The sequence below is a fragment of the Abramis brama genome (assembly GCF_963993115.1).
Source record: "Abramis brama genome assembly, chromosome: 6".
NCBI classification, from domain to species: domain Eukaryota; kingdom Metazoa; phylum Chordata; class Actinopteri; order Cypriniformes; family Leuciscidae; genus Abramis; species Abramis brama.
The window spans coordinates 46,722,262-46,738,765 of NC_139968.1; the positions used below are offsets into that span (position 1 = coordinate 46,722,262).

At 41.2% G+C, this 16,504-nt stretch overlaps 1 protein-coding gene across 1 annotated transcript in view; it reads left to right on the forward strand.

Moving 5' to 3' along the window:
* Nucleotides 1–12,191, forward strand: part of dstyk (dual serine/threonine and tyrosine protein kinase) — a 33,537-nt gene extending 21,346 nt beyond the window's left edge. Inside the window, exons 6-14 of the mRNA XM_084116719.1 lie at nt 241–324; nt 394–570; nt 3,542–3,671; nt 3,740–3,896; nt 4,500–4,632; nt 5,798–5,911; nt 6,009–6,123; nt 10,386–10,520; nt 11,762–12,191. Of these exons, the coding sequence (XP_083972845.1) occupies nt 241–324; nt 394–570; nt 3,542–3,671; nt 3,740–3,896; nt 4,500–4,632; nt 5,798–5,911; nt 6,009–6,123; nt 10,386–10,520; nt 11,762–11,946 (1,230 nt within the window). The 3' untranslated portion in view covers nt 11,947–12,191. The remainder of the gene's footprint in view (nt 1–240; nt 325–393; nt 571–3,541; nt 3,672–3,739; nt 3,897–4,499; nt 4,633–5,797; nt 5,912–6,008; nt 6,124–10,385; nt 10,521–11,761) is intronic.
* Nucleotides 12,192–16,504: the final 4,313 nt, after the last annotated feature.

Here is a 16,504-nt window from a genome sequence, read left to right on the forward strand (position 1 = left end):
ATTTTCAGACAGTAACCCATCGAGATTTTATTCTGACGGGTTGCTAGCAAATAAAAATGCGCGCTGTCGGTTCCAGAGCGAAACCCGGCACTGTGTTCGATTACACACGTGCAGCTCGTGATATCAGGCGTGTGTGTGTGTGTGTGTGACTGTACTGATGTGTGTGTGTGTGTGTGGCTGTACTGACTCTACTGAGTGTGTGACTGTACTGATGTGTGTGTGTGTGTGTGTGTGGTGCAGATCCTGAACGCGGCGTATCACGTGGAGGTGACGTTCCACTCGGGATCCTCCGTCACACGCCTCTTCTGGGAGCAGATCAAACAGGTACGTTAACCATAATGCCCTGCGCTGGTGGCGCGTGGCTCGGCTGCTAATGTGTGTGTGTGTCCTCAGATCATCCACCGGATCTCGTGGGTCAATCCGCCGTCCGTCACGAGCGAGTGGAAGCGCAAGGTCGCGCAGGACGCCATCGAGAGCCTCAGCGCCGCCAAACTGGCCAAGAGCATCTGCTCCCAGTTCAGGACTCGCCTCAACAGCTCCCATGAGGCCTTCGCCAGCTCGCTCAGACAGGTCAGACACACACACACACACACACACACACACACACACACACACACGGAGAGTTCAAGAGGCCTTCGCCAGTCCGCTCAGACAGGTCAGACACACACACACACACACACACACACACACACACACACGGAGAGTTCATGAGGCCTTCGCCAGTCCACTCAGACAGGTCAGACACACACACACACACACACACACACACACACACACACACGGAGAGTTTATGAGGCCTTCGCCAGTCCGCTCAGACAGGTCAGACACACACACACACACACACACACACACACACACACACGGAGAGTTCATGAGGCCTTCGCCAGTCCGCTCAGACAAGTCAGACACACACACACACACACACACACACACACACACACACAGAGAGTTCATGAGGCCTTCACCAGTCCGCTCAGACAGGTCAGACACACACACACACACAGAGAGTTCAAGAGGCCTTCGCCAGTCCGCTCAGACAGGTCAGACACACACACACACACACACACACACACACACACACAGAGAGTTCATGAGGCCTTCACCAGTCCGCTCAGACAGGTCAGACACACACACACACACACACACACACACACACACACACACACGGAGAGTTTATGAGGCCTTCGCCAGTCCGCTCAGACAGGTCAGACACACACACACACACACACACACACACACACACGGAGAGTTCATGAGGCCTTCGCCAGTCCGCTCAGACAGGTCAGACACACACACACACACACACACACACACACACACACAGAGAGTTCATGAGGCCTTCACCAGTCCGCTCAGACAGGTCAGACACACACACACACACACACACACACACACACACACAGAGAGTTCAAGAGGCCTTCGCCAGTCCGCTCAGACAGGTCAGACACACACACACACACACACACACACACACACACACACACGGAGAGTTCATGAGGCCTTCGCCAGTCCACTCAGACAGGTCAGACACACACACACACACACACACACACGGAGAGTTCATGAGGCCTTCACCAGTCCGCTCAGACAGGTCAGACACACACACACACACACACACACACACACAGAGAGTTCATGAGGCCTTCACCAGTCCGCTCAGACAGGTCAGACACACACACACACACACACACACACGGAGAGTTCATGAGGCCTTCGCCAGTCCGCTCAGACAGGTCAGACACACACACACACACACACACACACACACACACAGAGAGTTCATGAGGCCTTCGCCAGTCCGCTCAGACAAGTCAGACACACACACACACACACACACACACACACACACGGAGAGTTCATGAGGCCTTCACCAGCTCGCTCAGACAGATCAGACACACACACACACACACACACACACACGGAGAGTTCATGAGGCCTTCACCAGTCCGCTCAGACAGGTCAGACACACACACACACGGAGAGTTCATGAGGCCTTCGCCAGTCCGCTCAGACAGGTCAGACACACACACACACACACACACGGAGAGTTCATGAGGCCTTCGCCAGTCCGCTCAGACAGGTCAGACACACACACACACACACGGAGAGTTCATGAGGCCTTCGCCAGTCCGCTCAGACCGGTCAGACACACACACACACACGGAGAGTTCATGAGGCCTTCGCCAGTCCGCTCAGACAAGTCAGACACACACACACACACACACACACACACGGAGAGTTCATGAGGCCTTCACCAGCTCGCTCAGACAGATCAGACACACACACACACACACACACACACACACGGAGAGTTCATGAGGCCTTCACCAGTCCGCTCAGACAGGTCAGACACACACACACACGGAGAGTTCATGAGGCCTTCGCCAGTCCGCTCAGACAGGTCAGACACACACACACACACACGGAGAGTTCATGAGGCCTTCGCCAGTCCGCTCAGACAGGTCAGACACACACACACACACGGAGAGTTCATGAGGCCTTCGCCAGTCCGCTCAGACCGGTCAGACACACACACACACGGAGAGTTCATGAGGCCTTCGCCAGTCCGCTCAGACCGGTCAGACACACTATTTTTTACAAATTTGCAAAAATTTCAAACAAACTTCTTTCATGTTCTCGTTATGGGGAATTGTTTGTAGAACTTTGAGGAAAATAATGAATTTAATCCATTTTGGAATAAGGCTGTAACAACAAAATGTAGAAAAAGTGAAGCACTGTGAATACTGTCCGGATTCACTGTATCATATTTAATATGTATGAGTCGGTGAGTGAGTTGCTGAGTGAGTGAGTGAGTGGGTGAGTCGGTGAGTGAGTGGGTGAGTCGGTGAGTGAGTGGGTGAGTCGGTGAGTCAGTTGCTGAGTGAGTGAGTCGGTGAGTGAGTGAGTGAGTGGGTGAGTCGGTGAGTGAGTGAGTCGCTGAGTGAGTGAGTGAGTGGGTGAGTCGGTGAGTGAGTGAGTCGGTGAGTGAGTGAGTCGGTGAGTGGGTGAGTCGGTGAGTGAGTGGGTGAGTCGGTGGGTGAGTCGGTGGGTGAGTCGGTGAGTGGGTGAGTCGGTGAGTGGGTGAGTCGGTGAGTGGGTGAGTCGGTGAGTGGGTGAGTCGGTGAGTCGGTGAGTGAGTGAGTCGGTGAGTCGGTGAGTGAGTGAGTCGGTGGGTGAGTGAGTCAGTGAGTGAGTCGGTGAGTGAGTGAGTCGGTGAGTGAGTGAGTCGGTGAGTGAGTGAGTCGGTGAGTGAGTGAGTCGGTGAGTGAGTGAGTCGGTGAGTGAGTGAGTCGGTGAGTGAGTGAGTCGGTGAGTGAGTGAGTCGGTGAGTGAGTGAGTCGGTGAGTGAGTGAGTCGGTGAGTGAGTCGGTGAGTGAGTGAGTCGGTGAGTGAGTGAGTCGGTGAGTGAGTGAGTCGGTGAGTGAGTGGGTGAGTGAGTCGGTGAGTGAGTGAGTCGGTGAGTACTTAAGAGTTAGTGAGCGAGTATTAATGTGTGTGTGTGAGAGACTTAGTGTGTGTGACTACTGATGTGTGTGTGCAGCTGGAGGAGGGTCACACGGGTCGTCTGGAGCGCACTGAAGACCTCTGGCTGCGGGTCAGGAAGGATCACGCGCCGCGACTCGCTCGACTGTCGCTTGAGAGCCGATCGCTGCGAGACATTCTGCTGCACGGTGAGACACGATCAGTGTGTGTGTCTGTGTATGTGTGTCATCTCCGTCTGACTCCACTGTCTCCTCAGGAAAGCCCAAGCTTGGCTGTGAGCTGGGCCGAGGTCAGTACGGTGTGGTGTATCTGTGTGACAACTGGGCCGGGCGTCACCCGTGTGCGCTGAAGTCTGTGGTTCCTCCAGACGACAAGCACTGGAACGACCTCGCGCTGGAGTTCCACTACACACGGTAACAGCACTGCGCCCCCTGCTGCACTGGAGAGACACACACACACACACACTGCTGCACTGTAGACACACACACACACACACACTGCAGCACTGGAGACCACATCGTCCTACCCACAAACCCCTGCAGCAGCACATCATGAGCTCAAATACATCAATCTGTTAATAATCTAACTACTATATAGCTTATAATAAATTTAGTTACCTGTTAAAAATAATAAAATTAATAAAAAATACTAAAACTTTATAGTTTATTTTATAATAACAATAATAATAGTACTCATTATTACTATTTTTACTATTATTATCATTATTAATTAATTGATAATGCTTGTTATTATCAATTGTGATTTTTAGTATTCATAAAATTTAAATGAAAATAAATAAAATTAATTTCATAAAAATAATATTTTTTTCCGTATTGTTTAATAATAATAATTATTATTAAAGGAATCGATAAGAGGAATCGAAATTTTAATTTAAAAACAAGTATCCGATTCCTGACCTCAAGTATTCTGGAATCGATTTTCGCTTCCCAATCCTAAACAGTCGTTGAGTTTGGTATTATTGTTGAATGAATCATTACCTTTCTCGTGTCTGTCAGGTCTCTGCCGAAACACGAGCGGTTGGTGAATCTTCATGGGTCGGTTATCGATCACTCGTACAGCGGCGGCTCCAGTATCGCCGTTCTGCTGATCATGGAGCGACTGCACAGAGATCTCTACGCGGGCCTGAAGGTACCGGCTCACATCTGACTGACTGTGGTTCTGTCTGTCTGTGGTTCTGACTGACTGTGGTTCTGTCTGTCTGTGGTTCTGACTGACTGTGGTTCTGTCTGTCTGTGGTTCTGACTGACTGTGGTTCTGTCCGTCTGTGGTTCTGTCTGTCTGTGGTTCTGACTGTCTGTGGTTCTGTCTGTCTGTGGTTCTGACTGACTGTGGTTCTGTCCGTCTGTGGTTCTGTCCGTCTGTGGTTCTGTCTGTCTGTGGTTCTGACTGTCTGTGGTTCTGACTGACTGTGGTTCTGTCTGTCTGTGGTTCTGACTGACTGTGGTTCTGACTGTCTGTGGTTCTGTCCGTCTGTGGTTCTGACTGACTGTGGTTCTGACTGTCTGTGGTTCTGACTGACTGTGGTTCTGTCTGTCTGTGGTTCTGACTGACTGTGGTTCTGACTGTCTGTGGTTCTGACTGTCTGTGGTTCTGACTGTCTGTGGTTCTGTCCGTCTGTGGTTCTGACTGACTGTGGTTCTGTCCGTCTGTGGTTCTGACTGACTGTGGTTCTGACTGTGGTTCTGTCTGTCTGTGGTTCTGACTGACTGTGGTTCTGTCTGTCTGTGGTTCTGTCTGTCTGTGGTTCTGTCTGTCTGTGGTTCTGACTGACTGTGGTTCTGACTGTCTGTGGTTCTGACTGACTGTGGTTCTGTCTGTCTGTGGTTCTGACTGACTGTGGTTCTGTCTGTCTGTGGTTCTGACTGACTGTGGTTCTGACTGTCTGTGGTTCTGACTGACTGTGGTTCTGTCTGTCTGTGGTTCTGACTGTCTGTGGTTCTGACTGACTGTGGTTCTGTCTGTCTGTGGTTCTGACTGTCTGTGGTTCTGACTGACTGTGGTTCTGTCTGTCTGTGGTTCTGTCCGTCTGTGGTTCTGTCCGTCTGTGGTTCTGTCCGTCTGTGGTACTGTCCGTCTGTGGTTCTGTCCGTCTGTGGTTCTGTCCGTCTGTGGTTCTGACTGACTGTGGTTCTGTCCGTCTGTGGTTCTGACTGACTGTGGTTCTGTCTGTCTGTGGTTCTGTCTGTCTGTGGTTCTGTCTGTCTGTGGTGTGGTTCTGACTGACTGTGGTTCTGTCTGTCTGTGGTTCTGTCTGTGGTTCTGTCTGTGGTTCTGACGTGTCTGTCTCTGTCAGGCGGGTCTGGTTCTGAAGGAGCGTCTCCAGATCGCTCTGGACGTGGTGGAGGGGATCCGGTTTCTGCACGGTCAGGGTCTCTTGCACCGGGACATCAAGCTGAAGAACGTTCTGGTGAGGAACCGTATCTGACCCGTGTCTGATCCGCATCTGATTCGGGTCCGGGTCTCTGAGACAAGCTTCATAATGCTGGGATTGTTCTTCTGTGCAGCTGGACAAACAGAACCGGGCCAAGATCACGGACCTGGGCTTCTGTAAACCCGAGGCCATGATGTCCGGAAGCATCGTTGGGACGCCCATCCACATGGCACCAGAACTCTTCACAGGTCCGAAAACACCCGATCTCTGTGTGATTCTTAAGTCTGTGAATCAGTCAGTGAATCAACCCAAGAGTCATCTGTTTATTATCAGACTGATTCAGTTAGTGAATCAACCCAAGAGTCATCTGTTTATTATCAGACTGAATCAGTCAGCGAATCAAACTCAATCAGTCAGTGAATCAACCCAAGAGTCATCTGTTTAATATCAGATTGAATCAGTCAGCGAATCAAACTCAATCAGTCAGTGAATCAACCCAAGAGTCATCTGTTTAATATCAGACTGAATCAGTCAGCGAATCAAACTCAATCAGTCAGCGAATCAAACTCAATCAGTCAGTGAATCAAACTCAATCAGTCAGTGAATCAAACTCAATCAGTCAGTGAATCAACCCAAGAGTCATCTGTTTAATATCAGACTGAATCAGTCAGCGAATCAAACTCAATCAGTCAGCGAATCAAACTCAATCAGTCAGTGAATCAACCCAAGAGTCATCTGTTTAATGTCAGATTGAATCAGTCAGCGAATCAAACTCAATCAGTCAGTGAATCAAACTCAATCAGTCAGTGAATCAACCCAAGAGTCATCTGTTTAATATCAGACTGAATCAGTCAGCGAATCAAACTCAATCAGTCAGTGAATCAAACTGAATCAGTCAGCGAATCAAACTCAATCAGTCAGCGAATCAAACTCAATCAGTCAGTGAATCAAACTCAATCAGTCAGTGAATCAACCCAAGAGTCATCTGTTTAATGTCAGATTGAATCAGTCAGCGAATCAAACTCAATCAGTCAGTGAATCAAACTCAATCAGTCAGTGAATCAAACTGAATCAGTCAGCGAATCAAACTCAATCAGTCAGCGAATCAAACTCAATCAGTCAGTGAATGAAACTCAATCAGTCAGTGAATCAACCCAAGAGTCATCTGTTTAATATCAGATTGAATCAGTCAGCGAATCAAACTCAATCAGTCAGTGAATCAACCCAAGAGTCATCTGTTTAATATCAGACTGAATCAGTCAGCGAATCAAACTCAATCAGTCAGCGAATCAAACTCAATCAGTCAGTGAATCAAACTCAATCAGTCAGTGAATCAAACTCAATCAGTCAGTGAATCAACCCAAGAGTCATCTGTTTAATATCAGACTGAATCAGTCAGCGAATCAAACTCAATCAGTCAGCGAATCAAACTCAATCAGTCAGTGAATCAACCCAAGAGTCATCTGTTTAATGTCAGATTGAATCAGTCAGCGAATCAAACTCAATCAGTCAGTGAATCAAACTCAATCAGTCAGTGAATCAACCCAAGAGTCATCTGTTTAATATCAGACTGAATCAGTCAGCGAATCAAACTCAATCAGTCAGTGAATCAAACTGAATCAGTCAGCGAATCAAACTCAATCAGTCAGCGAATCAAACTCAATCAGTCAGTGAATCAAACTCAATCAGTCAGTGAATCAACCCAAGAGTCATCTGTTTAATGTCAGATTGAATCAGTCAGCGAATCAAACTCAATCAGTCAGTGAATCAAACTCAATCAGTCAGTGAATCAACCCAAGAGTCATCTGTTTAATGTCAGATTGAATCAGTCAGCGAATCAAACTCAATCAGTCAGTGAATCAAACTCAATCAGTCAGTGAATCAACCCAAGAGTCATCTGTTTAATATCAGACTGAATCAGTCAGCGAATCAAACTCAATCAGTCAGCGAATCAAACTCAATCAGTCAGTGAATCAAACTCAATCAGTCAGTGAATCAACCCAAGAGTCATCTGTTTAATGTCAGATTGAATCAGTCAGCGAATCAAACTCAATCAGTCAGCGAATCAAACTCAATCAGTCAGTGAATCAACCCAAGGGTCATCTGTTTAATATCAGACTGAATCAGTCAGTGAATCAACCCAAGAGTCATCTGTTTAATATCAGATTGAATCAGTCAGCGAATCAACCCAAGAGTCATATGTTTAATATCAGACTGAATCAGTCAGCGAATCAAACCCAAGAGTCATATGTTTAATGTCAGACTGAATCAGTCAGTGAATCAACCCAAGAGTCATATGTTTAATATCAGACTGAATCAGTCAGCGAATCAAACCCAAGAGTCATCTGTTTAATATCAGACTGAATCAGTTAGTGAATCAAACTCAAGAGTCATCTGTTTATTATCAGACTCATTCAGTCAGCGAATCAAACTCAATCAGTCAGTGAATCAAACTCAATCAGTCAGTGAATCAACCCAAGAGTCATCTGTTTAATATCAGACTGAATCAGTCAGCGAATCAACCCAAGAGTCATATGTTTAATATCAGACTGAATCAGCCAGCGAATCAAACCCAAGAGTCATCTGTTTAATGTCAGACTGAATTCGTCAGTGAATCAACCCAAGAGTCATCTGTTTATTATCAGACTGAATCAGTCAGCGAATCAACCCAAGAGTCATATGTTTAATATCAGACTGAATCAGTCAGCGAATCAAACCCAAGAGTCATCTGTTTAATGTCAGACTGAATCAGTTAGTGAATCAAACCCAAGAGTCATCTGTTTAATGTCAGACTGAATTCGTCAGTGAATCAACCCAAGAGTCATCTGTTTATTATCAGACTGAATCAGTCAGCGAATCAACCCAAGTCATATGTTTAATATCAGACTGAATCAGTCAGCGAATCAAACCCAAGAGTCATCTGTTTAATGTCAGACTGAATCAGTTAGTGAATCAAACTCAAGAGTCATCTGTTTATTATCAGACTGAATCAGTCAGTGAATCAACCCAAGAGTCATATGTTTAATATCAGACTGAATCAGTCAGCGAATCAAACCCAAGAGTCATATGTTTAATATCAGACTGAATCAGTCAGCGAATCAAACCCAAGAGTCATCTGTTTAATATCAGACTGAATCAGTTAGTGAATCAAACTCAAGAGTCATCTGTTTATTATCAGACTGAATCAGTCAGCGAATCAAACCCAAGAGTCATATGTTTAATATCAGACTGAATCAGTCAGTGAATCAACCCAAGAGTCATATGTTTAATATCAGACTGAATCAGTCAGCGAATCAAACTCAAGAGTCATCTGTTTATTATCAGACTGAATCAGTCAGACAACTCACTTCCTCACTGAATCAACTCAAATGACTAAACATCATTAGTATGTTTAGTTAAACAGATTATTAGTTAAACATATACAAATAATTAGTCATCAATGTTCGACTATTCGAATTTTAAATAAATTAGCATGTTTAAAAATGAATGATCAGTTGTGCATGATGCAAATTTTTTTTATTAATAAACAAGTTTATTTTGAAGTATAAAGCTTGAATCTGTCAAACTGGCAAATCAGACTGAATGAAATGTAAAAGCCCCATCGGTTTGAATCTTGGACTGATTCAGTCAAACGGCTCACTGAATCGGTTCAAATGACTCAAACATGCACTGAATCGACTCAGATGACTCAAACGTGCACTGAATCGACTCAAATGACTCAAACATGCACTGAATCGGTTATCATGTTCAAGAACTGTTACTGTGTGATGTGTTTTTGATGAACGAAATGGTAAAAATTATTCATACATTTAGTAAAAATATTGAGGAAACTATTTCACTATTTCAAAATCAATTTATTTACATTAATTATTTCAAGTACAGATGCACAATATATTGATATCTTATCAGTAATTGACTGGTTTTAATGTTTTTTTCATTAATTGGCATTCATTTATGTTGTATATTAAATAGTTAATGCTCTTTTCATCTGTTTTATACATTTAGATGAGTTTTACTGTCATCTGATACTCACTTAAATCCTTTCATATTAAATGATTCATGTTTTTTTAAATAACAGTCAAATATTAAATAACAGTCTGTAGCAGATCTGACAATGATTAAATTGTAATTTTTTTATGCTTACATTTAATTTTAACATTTAAAATGACTGACTTCAGTGTTTTGTTTTTAATTTATTTTGACATATATCGGACCATAATTATTATTATTTTTTTAAACCTATAATTTGTGGTCATTTTTAATATCAGACCATATCAATTATTATGATTTGAAAATTTGAAAAAAAAAATTATTGTACTTTTTACAAAGTGATTTACAATGTAGGCTTTAAAAGATTATTTTAAAAAAATTAATAAAAAATTAAAATAAAAAATTAAACTATTAAAAAATATACATTTTTATCGGACAATGAAAATGACTGTCAAAATATCAACTTTTTTTATTTACATTTTTTCAATAAATATAAATAGTTCCTGTTTGTTTCCGGCAGGAAAGTACGATAACTCCGTGGACGTGTACGCCTTCGGGATTCTCTTCTGGTATCTGTGCACCGGCTCCGTCAAACTCCCAGAAGCCTTCGAGAAATGCTCCAGTAAAGACCAGCTGTGGACCAACGTCAAGAAAGGTCAGAGTGCTGTTTCTCCTTCAGCTGTGAACTCTGGGTAAATATCGGCACATGCTGATTGGCTCCCGAGTCTCTCTGCGTCTCAGGCTCCCGGCCGGAGCGTTTGCCCTGCCCCTTTTTTTAGTCAGAATTGCAAGATGTAAACTCGTAATTGTGAGAAAAAAATGTAAACGTAAGGAAAAAAAACCCAAAATGTTATCAAAAGATAATACTAATACTCGCAAATACTTTTTACATTTAGTCAGATTTGCGAGATATAAACTTGCAATTATGAGTTTCTAACTTGCATTGTGAAATATAAACTCATAAATGAGAAAAAAGACATAATTGGGAAATATCAAGTTGTAATTACCTTTTTAAAATTTTTTAGTCATAATAGTGACATATAAACTCAGTCGTGAGAAAGTCAAAATTATGATACAAAATTCGCAATTATGATTTTAAATTAAGAATTGCGAAATATAAACTTGTAATTATGCACATTTTTCTCACGATTTTAACTTTTTTCTTTTTTTCTCACAAATGCAAGTTTGTATTTCGCAATTCTTAATAAAAAATTTGTAACAAAGATTTAAAACGTAATTGAGAAAAAAGATAAGTCAAAATTATGTTACAAAATTAGCTATTACGATTTTTAATTAAGAATTGCGAAATATAATCTTGTAATTGTGCGAATTTTTCTCACATATTTAACTTTTTTCTTTTTTTCTCACAACTGCAAGTTTGTATTTCGCAATTCTTACTTAAAAATTTGTAATAAAAGAATTAAAAAGTAATTGAGAAAAAAATATAAATCAAAATTATGATACAAAATTCACTATTACATTTTTAATTAAGAATTACGAAATTATAATCTTGTAATTGTGTGAATTTTTCTCACAATTGTATCTTTTTTCTCACAACTGCAATTTGTATTTCTCAATTTTTAATTTAAAAACTTGAAACAAAGATTTAAAACGTAATTGAGAAAAAAAGATAAAATTCAAAATTATGATACAAAATTCGCTATTACGATTTTTAATTAAGAATTGCGAAATATAATCTTGTAATTGTGCAAATTTTTCTCACAATTTTAACTTTTTTCTTTTTTTCTCACAACTGCAAGTTTGTATTTCACAATTCTTAATTAAAAATTTGTAATTGCGAAATTATGTATCATAATTTTGACTTTTTTTCTTTTTTCCTCAATTACGTTTTAATTCTTCAAGTCGGAATTGTGAGATATGTTTCGGCTGTTTCAGGCTCCCGGCCGGAGCGCTTGGCCTCGTTCGATGAGGAGTGCTGGCAGCTGATGGAGGCCTGTTGGAACGGAGACCCTTCCCAGAGGCCTTTGCTGGGGATCGTTCAGCCCAGCCTGCAAAGCATCATGGACCGCCTGTGCAACGATTCTGACCAAAAGAGCGGCAACCTCGAGGACTCGAACTGACACGTTTCCCTGAGCGAGACGAGTGTATGAGTGTGCAAAAAAACAGACGAATGTTGTTTCTATGCCTATGAACAAACATGATCACGCGTGTCATATTCATCGTAGATCCTCTAGATCCGGAGGGATTTTACATGTAGTCGAGTTTGCGTTACAGATGAACTGAAGCAGTCATTTTTAGATGTGTTTAAACTGGTTTACATTATTCCTTAGATGACATTTTTTAATAAAATGATTTGACCAATTCACTGCTGCACTGGATTGATTTACTGTGTGTGTGTGTGTGTGTTAGAGATGCGCGGATGGGCTATTATTTCATCCGCAACCGCATCACAAAACTCATCATCCGTCCGCCATCCATCCGCACCACGTTTTTGACCAATTTTCAAAACCGCACCCGCCCACCATCCGCTGAATGTATAGATATATTTTTCATTTGATTGGTTCATTTGATTGGTTCAACCGCCCGCCACCCGTCCGAATTTAATTAAAATATTATTTTTCGTCACGTCATCCGCCCGATCCGCGGTTTATCCGCGGAGTCCGCGGCTGTAACTGCCAACCGCGCATCTCTAGTGTGTGTTAAAGTGATCGTTATACAGTCTGAAATGTGTGTTAAATGTTAAAACGCAATCATAACATCAGTATAGGCTCATATTTGAAGTCTGTGTGAATTATAGGCTAGTTTATATGATTTGTTCATTTGAGGTGTCTGAAGATATTTCCCATAATAAGTCAGTCTGAGGCGAGAGATGAGACTTTTCCAGAACTGTTTGACAGTAACTTGTGTTGTTTTAACTTTAATGTAAATAACAACAGTAGAAACACTGAGATGTAGGAGGCTGAATCCAGTTCCAGCAATGCAATGGCTATTCTAACTGAATCGTCACCTCTGTCAAATTCATGGGTCCATAACTTCATAATGCTACTGTAAATATGTCTGCAAATCAGAAGGGTGCCAGTCAAGCGCACTGGGTATGAGACACCAGTGAAACATTAATGTACCCTCAAAGGCGACTGAGATATAGCGCCACCAACTGGGCCAACAATGCAATTTCTCTTGTAACTTTGTCACATTTGTCAAATACATGGGTCCATAACATCAAAATTTTACAGTAAAACTGTCTGGAATTTGGCATGGTTTTAGTTTAGTTTATTATTACAAGGACAATGCATATTAACATGATAAGTCAAAATATGCCAGAGTTAGCCAAAAGGCTAGTTTTCATCTGCAGTCCTAGGCCAGATGTACAATAGGCAACCTAAAAATACAATGCAAATACAACAATTTAATCAAAATATAAAAGAATACAACAAACCCTACAATTTCCAAAATCAACAGAGAAAACAACAACGTCAGTTTAATTCTCTAACTGACGTTGGGATGTCATTCCATTCTTTCGAGGCTTTAATAGAGAAGGCAGACTGACTAAAAGCAGTTTTCCTGAAATTAATAACACAGTCCCTTCTAGATGTTCCTCTAGTGAGACGACTGTTTTCCGATCTTAAACTCAGAAACTCACTAAGAGGTGGTGGGGCCAGGCCATTGAGAATTTTATAAGCTAAACAGCCATTTGAAAACTTAACAAAGTTTTCCCAACTCAACAAATTATATTTTGATAAAATCTTACAATGATGAAAATGATGTGGTTTCTTATCAAACATTTTTTGCGTTTGTTTATATATAGTCTGTATTGGGAGCAAGGCGGAGTGGTTGGCCTGAGACCAAGTAGTTAGACAATAATTCATATGCGAAAATATCATATGAATAATCATATGAATAATAAAATATAGTGCATAAACATTTTGGCAGCTTGGGTAGACATTGAATTCCTGATATATCGAAAATTAAATAAATTAAATTTTATTTTCTTAACAGTATTTGAAATCTGAGAATTAAACTTAAGTTTGGAATCAATGATAATACCAAGATATTTAAATTCTGAGACAATTAGATTTTTTTCACCGGTAATAAAAATGTCCGGATCAACTGCAGAGTTGGTGGTTTTACTAAAAAACATACCAACTGTTTTGGAAAGATTTAACTGCAGGCTACAGTGGTTTAACCATTCACTAATTTTAACCATAGCCTTCGTAAGTTTGGCTGCCACTGCTGCTTTTGATGTTCCATGTATATATAAAACAGTGTCATCTGCAAACATCTGAACTCTCACTTCTGGGCACGCACTTGGCAAGTCATTAATATACATGCAAAACAAAAGGGGGCCCAATATAGACCCTTGAGGCACTCCAGTGGACAACTGAAGAGGTTCAGAATGATAGCTGCCAATACGTACAGTTTGTGATCGTTGAAAAAGATAAGATGCTACCCACTTTAGAGCAATATCTGAAAAATTAAAATGAGATAGTTTAGACAGTAAAATATTGTGATTAACAGTGTCAAAGGCTTTCCTAAGATCTAAAAAAATAGCTCCAACAACCTTGTTCCTATCAAGCAATGATTTAATATTTTCGATAAACAGTTTGTTGTCTCAGTGGAGTGATTTGTCCTAAATCCAAATTGTAATGGATGAAGGGAAAAGACTGAGTTATTGAAGTGATTCCTAATCTGTTGAGACACCCATTTTTCTAAAACCTTAGATATTACTGGCAAAATGCTAATAGGTCTATAATTGGAAATGATTTGTCTGTCTCCTGATTTAAATAAAGGGGAAACAATAGATAATTTCCAAGCATTTGGGAATTCCCCCACAGACATCGATTGATTAATAATTTTTGTGATGGGGATAAGCAAGGACGGACCTAATTCTTTCAACATTGTATTATCCATACCAAAGACATCTTTCGCAGTAGAAGTATTAAGTGAACAGATTAAGGATTCTATATTTCTTTCAGAAGCGCTGGAAAACACAAGGCTGTGCTCTGACGACAAGATAGGGCACTTACTAATATCTACGTGTGAGAAACCCTGTGCAAAAGATGCAACAGAGTCTACAAAATAGTTGTTAAAAGCTGTAGCAACCACAGCTGGATCAGAAATACTTTTCCCATCCAACACAAGATCAACAGGTTTTCTGTCTTTATGTTCCTGCCCCAGCAATTTGTTTAATTGATCCCAAATCAATTTTGAATTGCCCCCTGCATTGTTTATAATGGTTAGAAAAAAGTCAGCCCTTGACTTTCTTAACTGAGATGTAACTTCATTCCTCAACATTGCAAAACGGTGTTTATCAGTACTTAATTGTGAATTGTTAGCCTTTTTTTTTGCAAGATCACGTTCTTTCATCATATTAAGAATGTCAGCATTAATCCATGGGAGACTATTCTTATAATTTCTGTTTCTAAATTTTTGGGTAATCTCCTTAATAAAATACTGTAGTCTACTTGTAAGCACTGTACTTCCATCATGTACATCTTTCCCAGCTAGCAAATTACTCCAGTTAAACCTGTTTATTGTATCTATAAACTGATCCCGTACTTTGTTGGGTATTCTAGATACTTCTTTCTCCTTAACAGTTGAAACACAAAACCTTCTGCTAGTTAACTTTCTTGTCACCAGAACTAAATTATGGTCCGATAGTCCAGTGATCATATTAAAGGATTTTGTAATTCTTTCTGGTTTATTGCAAAAGATTAAATCAATCTGCGTTTCAGTATTATGAGTTTTTCTTGTTGGACCCTTGACTACCTGTGTTAAATCAAAATTATCACATATTTGTTTAAGATTTTTCCTGGCTACTCTGTCATGACAGTAGTTGGAAGAGCCATTGCATTGTTGGCCCAGTTGGTGGCGCTATTTCTCAGCTGCCTGGTGACATGGTGACAGTCATGCACACTGGGTATAAGGCATCAGTGCAACTTTTAACGTACCCTCAAAGGCAGCTGAGAAATAGCGCCGCCAACTGGGCCAACAATGCAATGGCTCTTCCAACTACTGTCATGTTTGTAAAATTCATGGGTCCATAACTTCATAACGCTACAGTAAAAATGCCTGAACTTTGATGACTGGGTATAAGGTCCCAGTGCAACTTTTAACTCCCCCGAATGGACCAACAGTGTGATGGCTCTTCTAACTTTTGTCAGATTGGGTCCATAACTTCAAAATGGTAAAGTAACCAACAATGCAATGGCTCTTTCAAGTCAATTCATTTACTTCAAACATTCATTTGTATAATGATTTTCACAATAACATTTCAAAGCAGCTTAACAGAAAATGCATGTTTCGATGTTACAAAACCATTTAATGAGATGATATCAGAAAGTAGTTGTAAGATAGTTTAAGACAAATTAGTGTGCATTTTAAAGCAATGATAAAATAATATTTCTGTATAATCATCCATGTTTGGTGTTCTGGAGTAGGCGTCCTCTATTCACAGGTGTTGGGTCATCTGAAGTCTTCATACGAGGCTGGATCCGAGCCGGAGCATAACCAGTTACCTCGGGATATTCAAATGGGTTTTTACTCAATTGATTTATTAATTATTGCACATGTCATCCTTTGAATATATAATTATATTTTATGTGCTTTTATATTTTTAAAGTCCATTTTCGCTGAAAAATCAGTGTTATTTGCATTTCAAAACAGTTTATTATTCTTTTG